General features: G+C 41.8%; 1 protein-coding gene across 1 annotated transcript in view; it reads left to right on the forward strand.

The window, feature by feature from the left end:
• GRB10 (growth factor receptor bound protein 10) overlaps nt 1–20805 on the forward strand; it is a 157399-nt gene that overhangs the window by 112525 nt on the left and 24069 nt on the right. The window contains exon 6 of the mRNA XM_069958519.1: nt 17924–18080. Within this exon, the coding sequence (XP_069814620.1) occupies nt 17924–18080 (157 nt within the window). The remainder of the gene's footprint in view (nt 1–17923; nt 18081–20805) is intronic.

The following is a 20805-nucleotide window of genomic DNA, read 5'->3' on the forward strand; positions in this document are numbered from 1 at the left end:
ACCTTTTCCAGCTCTAGGACATCCTCTCTTTTGAATTGGGTTACAAAAACAGCATACACCAGATGATGCCACACCAAAGCTTTATTAAGAGTCCATACTTTTTTTTTTTTTTTTTTTTTAAATGCATGACAAAATTCCGGCTGGCCTTAGAAGCCCCTAACTGACATTGTGTGCTGTAGTCTATTATCTACAAGTACACCCAGATTCTTCTTTATCAGCGACCCTCCCAGTGTAACTCCCCTTAGGACATATGATCAATGACGATTATTAGTACCCAGATGCAAAACTTTACATTTATCCACATTGAACTTCATATGCTAAGTGGACGCCCAAACACTCAGTAAGTCGGTCAGCCTGTAACATCTGCACATGTTCCATAGACTGTACTGTACTACAAAGCTTGGTGTCAAAGATAGACCCAGACCAGGCAGTTAAGAGAATTTCCTCATCAGATGAAAGGCCAACCAGCCAAAAAATATAAAATCAAAACGCACGTATGCATTTGAATGGGACATAAACATGTGTGGCATAAAATTTAATAAAAAAAACTGGTTTCGACTCTTTCAGGTAACCGGATGAAGGCTCTATGAGAACACTCAATCGAAACCTGTCTTCTATTAAATACATTTTTATGCCACGCATGTTTGTCCCATTCACATACATCAGCATACATGCGTTTTTATTCTATATTTTTTGGCTTGTTGCGCTGTCATCTTATGAGAAAGTACTCTTATCTGCCTGCTCCCTGCTTGATTTGCACACTCTGGTGTTTGGATTGCCAGTAGTGGTCTTTGGAGAGCTGCACCGCACTTTATCCATACACTTTTTAGCGCTGTGCCTATGATATTGCACTACAGCATCAGGTGAGTGGGAACAGTCTCTACTCTGCATAAGCACAATCATTTATCTGACATAGCTTACCAGGAAGCGGCTGTCCATTTATTTTCACATCTGCAAAGATAGAAACAATGCTGTTAATTCCATCCTCAATATCATTAATAAAAAGTTAGAGGGGGGCTCAGTACTAACCTTTAGGGTACACCACTGATAACCGAGAACCATTCACAGTGAGAATAATTGACCACCACTCTCTGGGTACGGTCATTAAGCTAGTTTTCAATCCAGTTGCAAACTAAACGTTTTAAACCCATAGACAGTGTCGGACCTGGCCACCGGAGGACCCTGGGCCCCTCCCCCCACATACTAACCGTCCGGCAGCGGGGGCCCCCAGACAATGATTGGCCCCAGCGTCTGACACAGCGGCAGGCCAGCAGTAGCACTGCTGCTGGTGCCCGCCAGGGGTGAGCTGGGTAGGCCGTCACGGCGCATCATGTGTGTGGCCGAGCATTAGAGAAGTTCAGGCACCGCGGGGCTGCAGTCGGAAGCTCACCCCGGCCCTGTGACTGCAATGCCAAGCCTGCCTCTACCCCTGTCTGTCTTGTCCCTCTGCCCCCCTGCCCCCCCCAGCTGCCTCCCTTCCCTAGTTTCCCCAGCTGCCCACCTGCATATGAGTTGTGGTCGGAGAAGTCTTCATGGTGACTGCACCAGTTGGAGAAGAAAGCAAAAAGTGAGCAAGAATCGGAGAAGTCACCTGTGAGTCATTAGTAACTGCACTGTAAACACTTCTTTAGTGTGCAGAGCCTGTGTACCAATGGGTCAGTGTATGGTTTGTGGTAGTGTACTGATACAGCCCCGCGGTCACTACAGTACATTAGTGCAAACTTTAAAACTGCCTAGGAGCTCCTAGGTCAAGTCCAGGGTTGCAAACTGATAGAACAAAAACATATACCCCTATCCCCTATTAGTGATGTTTTGGGGTCACTTCCCTGCACTGAGCCCCCACAGATCTATGTATTCTTATGCCACAAAGCATCCAGTGTATAATGCCCCTAGGACCCAACTACAACAGCTGCAGGCACTAAACTCCCAGCATATCCTGGGAGTTGTAGTATAGTAGTAAAATCCTCTGATAACTGCCACTGTAGACAGATGTATTGCTGATTGTCACCCACAGATTTCAGCCACCAGGAGCCTCAGGACAACCCTTTAATAAATCACTGTGTGCAATCAAAGACTACAACTCTCAGCATACCCTGAGAGCTGTATAAATGTAGGGAGTTCTGAAAGTTTTAGTTCAACTGAAAATGTGGTTCACAAGGGATTTGTCACAGATACAGATGAATCCAGGAATGGAGCGGGTCACCATGTCGTGTCTCACTGGTTATATATTGGTGGGCCCCAAGGATCATTTCCTCTGGTGGGCCCCAGGTACCCCAGTCCGACACTGCCCATAGACATAAATTTACCAATCAGATGTGCGTGAGGGACTGTCTCAAATGCAGGTGCACTATATCCACAGCCACCCTCCATCCAGGCTTTTACTCACCTCTTTACAAAAACACATTAGGTTGGCTTGACAACTTCTTTCCTTAATTAATCAAGCTATGCTGTTTATCTCTTATTACCCCCTATATATTCCTGTATGTAGCCCCATGTAAGTCCCTCAAATAGTTTCCCCACAATGGATGTTAATCTTTCTGGTCTATAGTTACCTGGGGAAGACCTAGAGCCCTTTTTGAAGATTGGCACTACATTTGAACTACAAGTGCGTATTATAAATGGTATAACGTATGAGGCTATGTTCACACTACGTAAGTTTCTGGACGTAGCGTTCTGTGAATAAGTGGCCTGAGATTTACGTAGTTTGCGTACAGTGGAACAGTTACACTACGTAAGAACTTAGGCCAGGATCATACACTGCGCCGTAAAAAATGAACCAGACCATTGTGGACGAAAATGCAGTAACTTACGCCCATAGCGTTACATGCGGTCCCGTACGTAGTGGTGATTTCTTCATTTTTGCACTTTTCTTTGCTTATCCAAAAGGTTCTGTGGGGTGTCTGGGGCTAGCCGAAGATTTCCAAGTAAAAGACCGCTGTCAGATCGCTGCGTAGGGCGCTCGGGAAGCGTAAGACTACGGGCGTAAGTTCGCGGACCGTACGTAGCCGTCCGCAACTTGCGTAAATCTCGGCCGGAGTTTTAACACTTATATGTCCGGCCGCGTAAAATATGCGGCCGGACATATACGTAGTGTGAACATAGCCTTACTTGCAAAATGCAATGTGTAATAAAGTCCAGTATATGGACGCTTGAAGACGTTATAATACGGACCTAGTCTAATGACAAAGCAAAATGCCTAGAGAAGATAATGTCCCATTAGGATGATTCTACAAGCATTATGCAGTTTTTGCATCATTTTTTTTTATTAAAAAAATAAAATTTAGAACAAGTTTTTATGTGTACACCAGGGAAGTATATCTAGTCCTGGCACTTGCAGTTTGCTGCAGCAATTTTCTATTTTTGTCTGTTAGCCACAGCAGCGTGCAACCTGCATAGTCTGAAGTGTGAGTGGGGTGCTGTTTTTTGCTGCATATTTGTGACAAATCTGCATGCTAAATATTCTGAGATGCACGTGAATTTTGGTGCAGATTCACAATGCATCTCTCCACTATACACAGTAGTGAAAGTAATAAATCCACAACATGAGTGTCTGCGGGTGTAAATTTGCAGGTACAGTTTACATTCGCTATAAGCCATGTGGATTTAAGCAAAAGTTCAGCCCTAGGCACAGGACCAATACAGCCCTGCATTAGAGACTACATTTACATTAAGCCCCTAAACTGTTATATTGCACTGCAGCATCTTGCATGTAGGTATTGGCACCTTGGGCACTGTAGACCTTTCATCAGTTTATTTAGGAGTATTAGGCATGTTATCCTAGTAAAAGCACTCCAGACTGATGCATGTGGAAATGTTCCCGAAACAAAATGCTAAGCCTGTTTCATGGCATTCATTGGTGGTACAAATAATTGTACATTAATAGAACGATATAGGGAATCCATTTAGTATAAAAGGTCTTGCATTGTGCACTAGTTTCTTTTAGCATTTATATAGCTCCAGGGCAGACTTTATTTAGACATGTCTTGGCTAATATGTAGTGACATTTTTTGGAACTATTGGCAAGAAATGCACCTCTGACTTTCATCCTGCCAGTCCTACCCACATGGAGATGCAAGCTGGGTGGCTGCGCTGACCTACATTTTCCTGGAAAACCCTCTTGTGCCACTGCTTTATGTCCTTGGGTTCAGTTTAAATAGACAATAAAGATGCTTAGGTCATTCTTGTGTTGAAGATCTTGGTGCATGAAATTGGGAAGCGCAGTACCCTAATTGCCACAAAATATTTCTGGCAAGAATTGTCTGGCAGAAAGGAACACTGCTGTGCTGTATCTCTTCATTTTATTCATGTACATAGAAATAATCTGAAGACTTTTTAATTTTTAAGTTTCAGTCACCACAACTTTGTGTTTGGACCCATTGTTTAATAATCTGATAGCAGATTTAAAGAACTTCATTGTACAAGTTATGTTTTACTACCCTTCTCATGAATATGGATTTGTAAAGCAGTCCTATCATTTAAAGGGTAACTGTCGGCAGGTTCGTACATACGAACCTGCTGATAGTTACCTGTAGAGCAGGGGTGTCAAACTTGTACACAGTGGGCCAAAATAAAAAATTGGACAAAGTCGCGGGCCAACCATGATATTTAATGAAGATTGCATGCAGCATTTCTGGCACTGCCTATACTAAAGTAATTTTCCCCACATTAAAGTTACCCATTATATCTCTCAAGCAGTAGGTAATCCCATAATTGTGCTCCATGTAGTAGCCCCCCCCCCCCCAAAGAGTGCCCCACTTTCTAGCCAGGCCTACTATCCGAGACCTAAATAGTAGACAGCCCTCCCAATAGTGATCCATATAGTAGCCCGTCCCCAGTAGTGTCTTTTATAGTAGTCAGCCCTCCCCAATAGTCTTATATAGAAACCAGTCCCTAAAATAGTCTTATATAGTAGCCAGCCCACCCCAATAGTTTTTTTGATGATAGTCAGCCCTCCCCAACAGTCTCTCATGTAGAAGCCAGTCCTCAAGAATAGTCTCTAAAATAGAAGCCAGCCAGTTCTTGACAGCCCCCTTAGCTTGGACTCACCCTGCACGCTGCAGGAGGCACCCATTGGAGGATGCCCTCGATGAGTTCACTACTTGCCAGCGTTGGGGCACTACTGAGATACTAGGCCACGGGCTAAAATATGCCTGCGGCCTACGAGATTATAATATGGGTGGTCCAAGCAGCTCTACAGACCACCCATATTGTAATCTGCAACGTCAGGTGGGCCAAATTTCACACGGCAAAGGCCAAAAATGGCACCATGGGCCAGATTTGGCCCACGGGCCAGAGTTTAAATTGACTGCTGTAGAAGAAGACGAGCAGATTACAGCAAAAGGGGTTGTCAAGCAAAAATCTTTGTTTCAAATCAACTGGTGTCAAGTTTTATATAGATTTGTAATTTTACTTCTTAGATTTTTTAAATTGAAGTCTTCCCATACTTACTAGCTACTATGTCATGCAGGAAATGTTTTATTTTCAGTCTGACAGTGCTCTCTGCTGACATCTGTGGCCGAGACAAGAACTGTCCAGAGCAGGAGAGGTTTTTTTATGGGATTCATATAAAACAGACAAGAGTTCCTGTCTCTGCCAGAAAGGTCAGCAGAGAGCACTGTCAGACTGAAAATTAAACACTTTCTGCAGGACATACAACAGCTAATATGTATGGGGAGACTTAAAATTTTTTCATAGAAGTAAATTACAAATCTAAATAGTTTTGATATCAGTTGACTTGAAAGAAGATTTTTGCTGGACAACCCCTTTTAAAGACTCAATGTCTGCACCTGGATGGACTTGCCAGGTGCTCGAGCTGCCAAGCAGTGCATCTAGAATTCCATGTAGTTTCAGGATGTGTGGTCTAGAATTCAGAGTGCCCCATAGAGCCTATTTTTAAGCACAGATACCCTTCAGGAAAAATCCTAAAGGATGTCTATGGCCAGTAGAACCCTATGGGTCAGGAAATCTATCTCCAATTTCTGATCAGAAATCTGCATAGATTTTCCAGATGTGCACAAGGAGCGTCAGGTGTAATTTTCAATTTTTCCCTCCTAGTCTTCTAACACCTTTTTTTACTTTTTCTTGACCCCCTTCATCTATATCATAAAAATGGAAGTCTGTCCTCTATAGACTTCCAAACACCTGAACCGTTTGACCCCAAATTTGGCCCACAGATACATTGGGTGCCCGGGAAGGTTAGAGCGAAGGTCCTGTATCCACCAGATGGACAGGAGGGGGAAGAGCGCCCCATAGAAATGAATGGCAAAATCTCCACACTGCACATACAGGTGATATGGCAGTTGGAAGCCTTAGCAACCAATAGGATTACTACTTTCATTTTCACATGGAGTTGTGGTTGCTAGGGCCAGCTGCCTCACAACAGATCCCCAGAAATATATGGTAGACCCCCTACTCCAACTATACAGGACACTACAGGTATACAGGTCCTCCATCAACTTATACTACAGGTATACAGGACCCCCAAAACTATACAGGACCACCAAAACTATACGCTACAGGTATACAGGACCCCCAAACAGGTACACATGACCTCCATCAACTATATAGTACAGGTATACAGGACCCCAAACTATACACTGTAGGTATACAGGACCCCCAAAACTATACACTACAGGTATACAGGACCTCCATCAACTATATACTACATGTATACAGGACCCCCCAAACTATAGTACAGGTATACAGGACCACAAAACTATACACTGCAGGTATACAGGACCCCCTAAACAATATAGTACAGCTATACAGGACCCCCTAAACAGTATAGTACAGGTATACCGGACCCCCAAAACTATACAGGTATACAGGACCCCCAAAACTATACACTACAGGTATATAGGACCCACTAACAGGTATACAGGACCCACTAACAGGTATACAGGTCCTCCATCAACTTATACTACAGGTATACAGGACAGCCAAAACTATATAATACAGGTATACAGGACCCCCAAACAGGTATACGGGACCCCCAAACTATATACTACAGGTATACAGGATGCCTAAAACTATACACTATCTGTATACAAGACCCCCAAAACTATACACTACAGATATACAGGACCCCCAAACTATATAGTACAGGTATACAGGACACCCAAACTATATACTACAGGTATACAGGACCCTCAAACTATACACTGTAGGTATTCAGGACCCCCAAAACTATACACTACAGGTATACAGAAGCACCAAAACTGTACACTAGTTATACAGGACCGTCAAAACTATATACTACAGGTATACAGGACCACCAAACAGGTATACAGGACCTCCATGAACTATATACTTCATGTATACAGGACCCCCCCAAACTACATACTACAGGTATACAGGACCCCCCAAACTATACTACAGGTATACAGGACCCCCAAAACTATACTACAGGTATACAGGACCCCCAAAACTATACACTACAAGTATACAGGACCACCCAAACAGGTACACGTGACCTCCATCAACTATATAGTACAGGTTTACAGGACCTCCATCAACTATACACTACAGGTATACAGGACCCCTAAAAACTATACTCTACAGGTATACAGAACCCCTCCAACTATACACTACAGGTATACATGAATTCCACTAATTAACTCATATGAAACTATATCTTTCTTTCCTGTTAAGCACCATTTGCAATGACTATAAACAAGGCCCAAGGCTGATCATTGCAGGTGGTGACATAAATCTGGATTCTGCCTGTTTTCCACATGGACAATTGTATGCTGCTGCTCTGGAGTTGTGTCAGATAAAAAAATTTGTCAATGCACCTGGCAATAACACTGCCAATGCTGTATATAACCAGACTAATAGTGCTGGTTTATATATTGCATGATTTTTAAGTTAGTCAACACAAAATTCCTATAAATGATTAACATAACCTCTTTAGGTGTCTAAATGAGTATATCCACTTTAGGTGTCTAAATGAGTATATCCACCTGTGGATATGCCATAAAAGTCCCCAAAATACAGATCTCAATTTTTCTCTGCAGTAGCCTGAGGTTGTACAAACTGCATAGCCCTGTGAGTTACGCTGTTTGCACAATTCCTACAGTTGAGTTAACATTATAGCTCACTGGTCTGTAGCTTTCATAGCATGCTAGGGTGTGTAGTTGCACAACAGTTGCTTGGGACTATAGCCCAGGGATTCTTGCATCTCCTTTAAGTCCGCTATGCAACTCCTGACTGACCCAAGGACCCCCGCCGGAAGGCATTTTTCCCCCTCCCGAGTTGTGATGACCTCCCGTGCCAGTCACTGACTGGCTGACCAGGCTGTCAATCCGCCAGGTTGTGATGTCAGCTGAGAAGGATCCAGGAGGCCAGCGGGGGTCCTAGAATGGCAATCCGATGCTAGACAGGCACGAGAGGGGGTGAGTAGTGTTTGTCTACCATTCTTCCTACAGCCCTCCCCCCTTACCAAAATTATAGCAGCCCCAGAATGATTATTGCTTTAAATTGGAAATTGTTAGAAAAATCAGTAGTCAATAGTTCGATGTGTATGCAGGCAACAATCAATCAACTGAGGGAAATCTGGCTAGTCCTGTGTTTCGAGACTCTTCAATGAGGCTCCACAGGCTCTTCTTTTGAATATTCAAGTTTCCCAGGGGGCAATGCACATAGGATTTCACTGCATTGAGCTCTTTCTCTAGCAGCCTTCTCCACACTGAGGGGCAACACCTCGAAACAGCTGTCTGTGGATGGAAACCTGGCCTTGGTTTTTCCCTTGTCATTACATTGACTTATAGGGCCACTTAGTATGGTGGCTTCCTTACAGGAGCCACCCCTTGGCTGGGTCCTTCCCGACGGGATATCTGGCTATTACTGTGTTACTCTAAATGAGGCTCCACGGGCTCTTTTTTGCATAATCAACTCATATGTCATTGATAGAATCTTTTGAGCTGACCATGAAATCATTGTTAATTGTTCGCTGTATGAACACATCGTTTGTAACTGATAGTTTGTATACTAGAGTATACAAATAATCGTTATTTACCATTGTAAATGCGGTCATCATTCTGTGTATTTTATAGTCAATGTCAGGTCATTCCCAAAAGCACTTGTCTGCAGTCTTTTTTATTAATCTGTGGAAATGAAAAATCCCTTACCCTTACCCATTCTAAACGGGGTGCTGACCTTAGCGCTGTAGTCTCTGCTTTGGCGTCCTAGTTGTTTGCCCATGCCCAGCACAGGCTGGAACAGTGAGTTTCAGAAGCACTGCTTTAGACCATGCACAACTCAAGGCTCCGCTGCAGAGTTCTATCAAGCTGTCTCATAGTAAAATTCTCCATTTCCAGTAGCAACCAATTGGAGCTCAGCTTTCAAATGACTAGAAAAATGAAAGCTGAGCTGTGATTGGTTGCTGTGCGCCACTGGAAGACAGAAGAATCTAACCTGCTGAAATGTCCCTATTGCCCACCGGCGCTGAGGATGAAGGTAAGAAACTTCATCCGGCATTGCTGTTGACTGCATTGTGCACCTATACAGTCAATGCAATGCGTATCCTGCTGCCAGCAAGGAATGATAGTTGTACCTTTTACATTGTAGTATAGCTGCTCTGATATGGAGTCTGATGCTTTGCCACAAGGCATTAAAGGGAACCTTTCTTTTCAGTTTTCCTCAACAATGTGTCATTCTATAATACAGTAAATTAAATATTACCAAAAATTCTTAAATGTGTAACAAATTTAAAAAGTTGGCCATTTTCTGATGACTGTCCCCTTTTTAAACCATGCATTAAACAAATTTAATTTTTAATTTTTGTTAGTCCAATCATTTGAGTTTAGGCAACAGTAAAAATAAGTGCCTAGGCAGTTTACTGGAAACACTTTAGATGTCCCATAAAAACCTGCCCCTGCTTTTTTTTTTCCCTAGCAATGCACCCTAACCATTTCTCTTGGTGTATAACATGAAAGTTGAGCATCACACAATAGGTAACTGTGAATATTAGTGGACTGGCAACATAAAAGGTCAATTTGCTCCTTGGACTACTTTACTTCAGTTGTATCTTCATTTGAGGCTTATTTCTTATGAAAACATCGTCTGGTACCTTGAAATTCAAGATGCCCAGTAGCTCTTTCCCAATATGTGTATGGTGGTGAACTGCTTCTTTTACAGAAGATAGTCATCTGGTCCTCCTAAAGCTGGTAGGTTTGAAAAACTTTGCTGCAATATTTATGGGTATCTTAATTTACTTTTGGCTTTTCCCTTTAACTTCTGAAGTGATGCTGCATGTTTCCTTCCTGCATGTTTACACGGAATGATTATCGTGCGAATTCGCACAATAACTATCGAATTCGAACGATAATCGTATGTGTAAACGCTGCGAACGATCAAATGACGAGTGAGAAATCGTTCATTTTGATCTTTCAACAACTTCTCAAATTGTCATTAATCGTTCGCAAAAAAATTCGCAGCTCGTTCTGTGTGAACAGTCGCTTAAGCGATCGCAAAACGAATTTTCCGCACGATATAGCGTACCATCTAAACGCTGATCATTATGAAAAAAAAATCATTACTCCGACATCGTTAATCGTACGATCGGGCGAATTATCGTTTCGTGTAAACGTAACATAATCGTTTCAAATATTACTGCTAAAAGTTGTCTTCACCTGGGAAATTGTGGATAACAGTTGGTAAATAAGATTTCCACTAGATGTCCTTACTTAGAGGTGGTTGGTGTTTTGGGTCTGCCTAATCCAGGGACCCAAGATGCAAAGCAAATGCATTTGTTGAAGTTTTGTAGCTGACAGTATCTTGTATTCATCTATTTTTCATCTCTTTGTTGATATTTCTGCAGGGCATGAAATAATGGCTTGACACTTCGACTTTATTAATTGGCTAGGAAAAGTGTTTGCAAAAGTTTCAGTTTTATATGGGGAAATCTACTTCTGTATAAGCCCTATAATATACAGTAGTATTTCATTCTCAATTTTATGGAAGGTCCGCAGAGGAATAGGGGAGCAGCAAATTTTCTTTTGAAACCTTTAACAAATCTTTACTGTAATATTTTTCCCACAATTTGTGTGAAACTTGAAGCAAGAAGTCACGATGAAGTCAGGTAAGAGGACATGGCACCCTGTGGCCATTTTGCATGTATGAAGCACTTCCTCTGGGTCATACCCATAATGCGATTCTCCTCTGTTAAATATTTGTCCTGCAGCTGGGGTCACCAAATAGAAATACACTAAAGATCCTAGCGGTCATTCATACTATGCAGTCCTAATGCCATATTTTAAAATTTTGTTGTGCTCCTTTGTTGTAACAGCGTATGTCTGTTTCCTCCCCATTGAGTGACAAAAACACAAGCGCTTAAAATGCATCTTATTGGTGTCAGTAATATGATAGTCACACATATTCAACTAGGGAACATGAAATCACATTTTTTTTTAGCTGTTCTGGTAGTAGCAAAGAGGGACTATTTGGAAACAATGATCACCACCTATATTTGATTTACCTGTACCTCTTACCTCTGATTTTAGACACATTGTTCAAAGCAAGCCTGTGATACTCCACAGAAGTTGCATGAACCAACTGGTATGGCAAATTTTTTAACTATAATCCTCCTGTTTTAATAGGGCCTTACTACACAAATTATCATTTTCTATTTAACACCCAGCAATCAACTTCTGTTTTTCAACATTTTGAAAAATTGACGTAGTTCGCAGATCATTCCCATATCTGTTTGTGTAATAAATCATTCGCAGAAAAAACATGTTGTGTGGATTGTTCTGAGGAACATTTAGCGATCATATAACAATGCAAAACTGATCGTTCATAACCGTAATCAGTAAATGTAATAACCTCCGAATTGTTTGCTACAAGATTGATTGTGATTATTGTTTAAAGATTCACTAACAATGTTTAATAGGGCCTTTACACTGCAGAATCACGAGTGTATAGCTGGGCTCAATTATTTGTGCGTGGTTGGGGGGGAGTGGTAGTACAGTAATAGCAGTGCAACACCACACCCTAACCACCTATGACTATTTCACTGGAAACTCTGCTTCTGTTATGAAAGTCACTTTTAGGGTCTTCGTCTGCCTGCCATCTAGGCAACCTTCAGTCCTCCACCCAAAACATGACTCCCACTTGGCACCCCCTATCCAGTAGTGAAGCAACCCTACAGCTCTCAGGCAGCCTATTAAAGTTAAACTGTGTTTTGGCAGTGTGGTATCAGTGGCCCAACTACATTAAACCCTTTTAAAACACCAGTCACTCAAATCTGTAAAATATGCTGCAGAATGGAAATGAGTTCCTGACCTACCTTTCATCATCTCACGGGGAGGCAGGAAATAACTTTTATCCTGTCTACTTTCACATGTGAGGATTCTTTCTGTTAGGTGCTCCTGACTGCCAATCTTGGTCATGGGAATGGGTAAGGTGGTCGGGTGAATGGAGAGAATAGATGACACTGGAAGAAGGGGCTGAGGAGGTCAGTGCCAATGCTTTGTAAACCTCCACAGTACCTTGCAGCTGCTGGGCGCAGTTCTCATCCCTTTGTCTGGCAGTTTAAGGCAAGTTAATGTTTGAAATACCGGTGTCAATAACTATCTAAAGCAGTAGTAAAGCAATACTCCATAGAAAACTTCTTCTCTTGGCAGGCCCTGACATGTGGCAGCAGGGAGCACCATGTCAAACAGGAAAGAGATTATTGCTGATCTGCAGAATGGTTATGAGCATTGTTTAAACCAAATAGGATGCTTGGGCCTTGTAGTGCACCACAGCTTTCTCACACGACTCACCACTGTCACTGGTGGACCTGTGGGCTTCTGTAGGAGGGCACGGGCTGCTCACTGGTGCTTCACTTTTAATCTCTTTGGGGGCATGCTATAGATGTTTTAGGGGATAACTGCACCTGATCTTGATGGTTAGTGGAGTGGACCTTGTGATTACCCAGGGGTCAACCCCTGATACTGTTGCCTTGGCTGATGACAAGATGATAGGATGCCCTTAAAGGGGTATCCCACCCAACAGCTCATAAATGAAATTCTCCCAAACCTAGTTGGTCTTACTCACAAAGTCCCCCTGAGTATTTAAACTGTCTCCTGTCTTTTTAGCTGCCGCTGTTCCTGAGTTACAAGTTTTTTTTGTTTTTGTTTTTTTTTTAAAGCTGGTCTATATCGAAGATGGCGTCAGCGGGAAACTACCTTTCCCAGCATGCATTGGACCTCAGAGCCAACTGCCAAGTATCCAACCTATCTTGTAATATCTGCCAATCACTGGCTCGATCTGCTTCTCCTTTACACTAAACAAAATATCTTGCTAGCTATCAATCTTCATAGATTAGAAAGATAGATGAAACTATTTCCTCTTCCCTACACTGCTTAAGAGGATGTCACTGTTTTGTTTCCCCTCTCCTTGGCCAGGTGCTAACTGATTTGTAAGATGATAGTGGTGGGCACAGTTAGGCTGGGTTCACACTGCGTTTTTGCAATCCGTTTTTTTCATCCACGGATTGCAGAAACTGATCCAGTTGTGTGCATCTGTTTTGATCAGTTTTTTTCCATTTACTTCCATTATAAAAAAAGGATCAAAACTGATCCTTTTTTTTTTTTTTTTTTTTTTTTTTTTGACGGACACAAACGTTGCTGACACCATATATTTTTTTTGTCAGTTAAAAAACGGATCCGTTAAACTGATTGCAAAAACCATGTGTGAACCCAGCCTTACAGGAGTTGTTACAGCTTGCCTGGCAACAAGAGACAGATCACGTGACTTTGGTCTCAGAAGGGAGGGAGAGGACAAAGGATTGGAGACACCAGGAAGTGGACCAATTGGACCAGGAAGTAAGGATTTTCTGCAGCTTCAGGGTGTAAGTCAGGATTTACAGCAGACAAACGACCCAGTTCACGTAATTTATTAAACCTATTACAAACAAGCTTATATTATGGGTAGGAATTCAAAAGGGTTAAAATTTATTAAGTGGAGTGCCCCTTTAAATTATGAGATTCAATTTAAATCAGACAACAGACTGCCCGTGAAGAGTTTTATAGCAAAAGCTCCCTCCTAGTCTGTTTTTGACATACAGCAGACACAAGTACAATACAGATCTTGATGGTGGGTGGCTAAAGATGGGTTATTGTGGTTGTGTGAAAAGCGGTTTGTAGTCACCTGCAATTGAGAGCATCACTAATCGGTGGGATTTGAATCTCCCAACCCTCGACTAGATCCTTCTGACTGGTATCTTGGCTGGGCCAGAAGCCAACTAAGAACAGTTTCTAGAAATATTCAAGGTTCTTCTACCCTCCTTATTCCTCAAACTATGATGGTACAGAGATTCTCTGCTATTGTCAATGTTCTCAAGTCTATTTGCTCAAGCTGTCTGTCTTCTCAGTCTCTCCTCAACTGCGTCTGACAGGGAGAACTGACCAACTAAACTGTCACACCAGCAGCTGTGTTCTGTCTGCTGTTTAACCCTTAGAGGTCTGGGCCAATTTCGATTTTTGCATTTTGTTTTTTCCTCCTGGTGGTTAAAAGGCCATAGCAGTTGCATTTTTTCACCTAGAGACTGACATGAGCCCTTATTTTTTGTGCCACTAACTGTACTTTGCAATGACAGGCTGATTTTTTTATTTTATTTTTTAAATTCATAAAGTACACTGCAAAACCAGAAAAAAATTAAATGTGTGGTGAAATTGAAAAAAAAAAACAAATGTATGTTCCGTAAAAATTCTGTTCCCATGCTTATAGCGCTTTTACCCTTTGGTCTATGGGACTGTGTGAGGTGTTTTTTGCGCCATGATCTTTACTTTCTATGGGTACCTTGATAGCACAAATACAACTTTTTGATCGCTTTTTATTACAATTTAATGCGACCAAAAATTTGCAATTTTTTGCGCTTACGCAGTTTACCGTGCTAGATCAGGAATATGATAAATTAATAGTTCGGGCAATTACGCACGCGGCGATAACAAAACATGTATATTTTATTTTTATTTATAACATGGGAAAAGGGGGGTGATTCAAACTTTTTTTTTTTCTTTTACACTTATACTAGAAGCCCCCCTTCTACTTCTAGTATATGCACACTGATCTCTCATTGAGATCTATGCTGTATAGTTATACAGCATAGATCAATGAGAGAGGCACTGGATTGCTGCAGCCGAAAGCAATAGTGTGTGTGTGTGTATCTCTCCTCCGGGACGATGTCCCGGGGTGTGGGGGCGATCCAACCCACTAGACACCAGGGATGGGCTACAGTAAGTAATCGGATGCAGCTGTCAACTTTGACAGCTGCTTCCGATTACTAAGCGGGCACGGCCTTCGGACCATGCCCGCTAATAGCTGTGGTCCCGTGCTATGAGCAGCACCTGGGACTGCGGAGGTTCAGAGCGGGGCCGCCGTGCGCCACGGCTCTGAATATCCTTAGGCGGCCCAGGACGTACAGATACGCCCAGGGTCGCCTGGGGGTTAAAGGGGTTGGCCACTTTATAGTAAAATAATTCAGTGTACAGTATTAGTAACTGTACTCGCTGTATATACTGACAGCAGCTCCCTGTGTTACTCAGAGCTAATATCAGACTCCCCTCCTTCAGGCTGTACTTCCCTGCTCTGTGGTGTTTCTGTCCATAATATGGCTGACATGGAGGAGCATGTGATCATGCCCCACCCCCCAAGTGCCGTCCAAAGCACTCACGTCTGGTCTTACTGCAGCTGCACATCACTCGAGGGATCGTCTGAGGACTGTCCGGTGGGCCACAGTTATGTGCAGCTGCAGTGCCAGTGAACGCTATAAAAACAACTCTCCTTCCACATGCTCCCCCGTTATTGCAGTACTCCTGGCGCTGCTCTACCGGCGCAGGCAGCATCTGGAACACCTCTGGTGTGGGGGACAGGTTGGATGGGTGGACAGCCTGGGGTACACTGCTCCTCCACAATTTACATTCTAAGGTGCTGTGGTGAGGTCTGCTTTCCGTCACAGCTGCTCTCACAGATGACATCAGAGTAGCTTCTCCATTTGTTGTCGCGGTTATAAAATGGTATTGCAGTCTTAATACAATGAATGTTTTTTCTACAGGGCAGGAAGTGGTTAAACACAAGCCCATCCACTCAGAACTTTTGTACAGGGTCTCATAATGGCTAATCTATGGCTAGCTGTATATTTACTGCTATACAAAAATTGCTAAAGAAATTCCAGTAGTCCTGTTGGCTTTATTAAAAGGGTATATTTGCTAAATTTGAACTTCCTAATTTCCATAATCCTCTTTATTTCCTATAGTCCTCTAGTCTCCATAAATTGCTCACACAGAATCCAGTTCATCAGCAGTTAATGTAAAGTAATGTCTGCCCTTTCCCATTTCACCATGGAGCTGCAGTGTTTTTACCATCCTTGTGTGGAGGGTGAATTCCTGTCTCACTGTAGTCGATGAATCAGCATCTTCTGAATCTATGAAGGAAGGGAAATAAAGAGTTATCAAGCAGACCAGAAGTTCAGATGCTTAAGTTGCATGTGGATGACATCAGCTGCTTCCAGGCAGGGCTATTGTGTGAGCAGTTTGGCACAGCAGTCAGGATTCAGAAGAGTACACGCATGCTTTTGGCAGAGAATTCCCCCCCCCCCCCTCTCAACCCCCCCCACTTTGAACTTTATTATCTTCGGGGTTTGGATATTAACAAATGTGGGTGGTCATAAAAGAGAATATTTTTCTATAGGGTGGGAGATATATATATATAATTTTTTTTATATATATATAAATGCTTCCAAAAAAATTGGAAGTCTGCAAGAGTGTGTGGGAAATGATTACATCAGTCAGTGGAGAACTACGATTGGTCTGCAAAATGTGGTTTGATTCACTACCTAAAAGATTGACTGTGTAACCCTTTGAGAGGAGCTCTGGAAGAGTTGCCTGCCTTTCCCCAGGAACAGTGCCATGTAAGACTGGCTACGTGACAGGTACAGTACAGTACTGTAATCCGTTGACACTGTGTGTTCTTCCCTGTGTGTGCAGCTTTTAGTCTGCAAAAGGGGCTTGGAAGGCAAAAAGAAAAAAAAAAAAAAACTATTTCAAGAGGCAATCTAGACTTAAAATGCCATCTTGTTCTCCTGACTGCTGCCTTTTACGTGCAGTAGAGGTAAGTCTTCATATTGAATATTTCCTAATGATATCTTCATTAGTTTGTGTGTCACCAAATGAGTGCATCCGTATGTTTTATGCACTTGTATGTTCCCGTGTAAATATCTGTGTATGTGCTGCATATAGATCATTGCAATTTGTAAACCATCTAGAATTTATTGTAAATGTTTGTGTTTAGAAAAATGCATTTTTATTGTGTGCATGCATGTATGTTCCATATCATAGCACTGGTGGCTATTACTGCGTGCTGTTATATGTAAATGTACAGTACCAGTGATTAAGATTTATAGATGGCTGTCTTTAAAGATTATTCAGATCAATTATGGATGCAGGTCATGTACTTATATAATTGAGTGTTAAAGGGGAAGTGTAGAACTTACATACAACATAACCTTTTTTGAAGGTTACATTTAAACCACATTTTCAGATTCTTTAGGTGTTTGTATCTATGAATACCGAATCTATAGTATTTTTGTTGTATTGTTTAATTACACATCTAGCACTTTAAAAAAAAAAAAAAAGAAATTAGCAAGTAGAGAAGAAAATATTTATTAGAAACTGCACTTGTGTAATACAATTACTATTAGACAGTACAAAAGAGACAGAACATCTTTAAATGATATACATATTTTAGGAAACTGGGGAATGGGGATAAAAATAGAGCTTCTTACTGAATAGCAGAAAGATGGAAAAACTTTCTAAAGTTTCAGCAGTAGTAATTTTTTTTTCTTTTATTCATTGCATGATTGACATCAGTGTGGCAGAAGGAATAGCATAAGTACTGTTTTTGCATTTTATAGCTATTAAGTGTGTCCTTTATATTACAGGTTGTAAAAGTCTTTAGTGAAGATGGGACATGCAAAATGGTGGAGATTCTAGCAGACATGACAGCCAGGGACTTCTGCCAGTTGCTGATTTACAAAAGTCATTGTGTGGATGATAACAGCTGGACGCTGGTGGAGCATCACCCTCACCTAGGATTAGGTAGGGAATGGCCAAGGAGGGGATGAGCACTTAAAAAATTGTTGTCACTTTAATTCAACATATTGCATCTTCCCTAGGCCAAAGATTTTTTTTATTTTTTTTAGGGGGGGGGGTGGCATCTGTTATATAATCATTGGGATTTAACAGTGTACATGAAACTTGAACTGTACAACTTGTTAACACACAGTTTTCTATTGACCTGAAATAAGTAAGTTTGGTACCAGTTTTTTTTGTTTAGAAACCTACCTTTTGTGTACTGCTATCTAGGGGCTTAGGTTTTCTGTATTACGTGCACACTGCTTCAAAAGTTTTTATACCCCTTGACATTTTAAACGTTTTGTTGATTTTGGTAAGTGAACATAGTAACAGGTTTTTACTGAAAACTATCTTAAATGATAACGGAGTAACAGTAAACTGCATTATGCAAGATGTCATAGAGAAACAATTAAATCCTAACCTTTTAGTGTTAGAGGTAATCCCATTTCAGCTCATATAGTTATATATTCTAGGGCTTGTCGAATTAAATTTTGCATTTACAAATTCACTGTCTTTCTTCCCTCTGATGCCAGACCCCCCTTGTTGCCAGCTCATTGCTGTGAAAGCAGTGGTCTGGCATGTGTGTGCACATATTATTTTTTTTTTCCCCCACATATTTTTATTCCCTATGCTTGTGAGGCATTTTGGTGCACTGGGGGTGGGACTGCCCCCTCAGTGTCCTGATCTGCATCGACGTCCCACTCTGCTGATATTTTGTTGGGGGGAGGGGATGCCTCAGTACACCAAAATGTCTGTAGCACATGGTCCCAATATACACCACAGCTTGCTTTGTTGTCTTCATTAATTTATTTTAAATGGGAGTGTTTTCGTCTCAAAATATTTTAAAAATCACCACAGCCAACTTATATATAAGGTGATCAAACATTTGTGCAGTTAAATCTTTGAGAATGCCATGGTGGGTGGTCTTTTCAAAGAAAATAGTGAGTATAGTATGTTGGCTTGAAAATTTGTCACACCAAACCTGGTCTGGCTAAGGTGTGGCCTATTGGAGAAGATTCACTGCTAGTAGCTCAAAAAAAAATAGTACTAATAGAAAATACAGCTTAACCTCACACCTCCGTTCATTTAAAAAGACACTGCTTGTACCTTCAGATAGCTGCTTTTAATCAAAGATCTCTTCTGGGGTCCGTTCGGCAGGTGAAGCAGTTATTGTCCTAAAAACAACTTCAACTTGCAGCCCTGTGTCAAATGGCCGTGGCCTAGAGTCACTATGCATTAGGCTGGCACAACCTCTGTCCCTCCTCCCTGCCCTCCTCATTAGGAATGCACCAGGCAGGTATTCGACTATTCATCAGCTGTGTGAGGACGGCACATGGGTTGGATTGCTAAGGAACCTGTGCAGTTTTTACTGCAGAGGAATAGGAAAGATCCTGCCAGTGGCATTCCTAATGATGAAGAGGGTGGGGAGGAGGAGGGGGGGGGGGGTGCAAGGTTAGGGCACGGGTACTCTAGGCCACGGCCGTTTTGACCGCTGCCAGTTTAAAAGTTTATTTTAAGGACAATAACTGCATCACCTGCTGAACGGACCCCAGGACAGATTTTGGAGTAAACTCAGCTATCTGAAGGTACAAGTGGTTTGGGTGGGACAGATTATGGGTACAGAGTCACTTTAAAATATTTGCTATGGTTTGAGAAGTATATAGCAGTGCAAACAAATTTGCTTTCTTTTAGTGTTTTGGGTTTTCAGTAGGTGTGTGTGTGTGTGTGTAAATTTATTGTAATTTGTTTGAGTTGTAAGTTTGTCATTTATACCGCTCTGAACTCTGTAAAAATGAAACCCAAAAGCAATAGCTCAATTGCATTTCTCCCCATAATGTTTTTTTTTTAAGACATATGGGGCGGAAATTATTCAAACCTGCACCTGGTGTACTTTGTGAGCAATCTGCGACTTAGAAATCTATACCTAAATCAGGCGAGTAGGGCATATTTTGTGACCAATTTTAGTGGGTCTCTTGGGAAATCCGTTATTAATGCAGTGTGAGGAATAATGATACTTAAAGGAGTTGATCACTTTATAGTCAAATAGTTCAGTACAAAGTATCTATAGGTCAGTACAAAGTATTAGTAAGTGTACTCAGTGTACTCACTGTATATATTGACAGCAGCTCCCTCTGTACCTCATAGAGATAAAATCAGACTCCTATTCACCAGGCTTTGCTGCCCTGCTCTGTGTTTCAGTCCATAAAATGGCTGACATGGAGGAGCATGTGACCATGCCCTGCCCCGCCCCCTGTGTCCTCTATAGACATATACAGGCTCAGTGGTGGACACTGGGGGGCGGGGCATGGTCCCATTCTTCACCATGTAAGCAGTCTTATGAACTAAAACAGAGCAGAGTAGCCCATGCTGAAGGAGGGGAGTCCGATATTAGCTCTGAGGTACACAGGGAGCTGCTGTCAGTATATACAGTACAGTTGTACACTAAGCAAATTTACTATAAAGTGGCCAACCCCTTTAAAGAAGCAATTCACAAAAAAATAATTTTTTGTGGACTGCTGCTTTAAAAAAAAATAAATAAAAAATTAGCCATAACAAAGCTTGCTTTTTAAGTTGATGGGAAAACAAGTTCTTGGCAAGGATAAAAAAAATAAACTTATCGGTCACCAAAGTTGCAGCATTGTGAAGGTTAATAAAACGACTTAGAAGTGTAAGTCTGCACTACTACTCT

The sequence above is a fragment of the Dendropsophus ebraccatus genome, chromosome 2, assembly GCF_027789765.1.
Source record: "Dendropsophus ebraccatus isolate aDenEbr1 chromosome 2, aDenEbr1.pat, whole genome shotgun sequence".
In the NCBI taxonomy this organism is placed as follows: domain Eukaryota; kingdom Metazoa; phylum Chordata; class Amphibia; order Anura; family Hylidae; genus Dendropsophus; species Dendropsophus ebraccatus.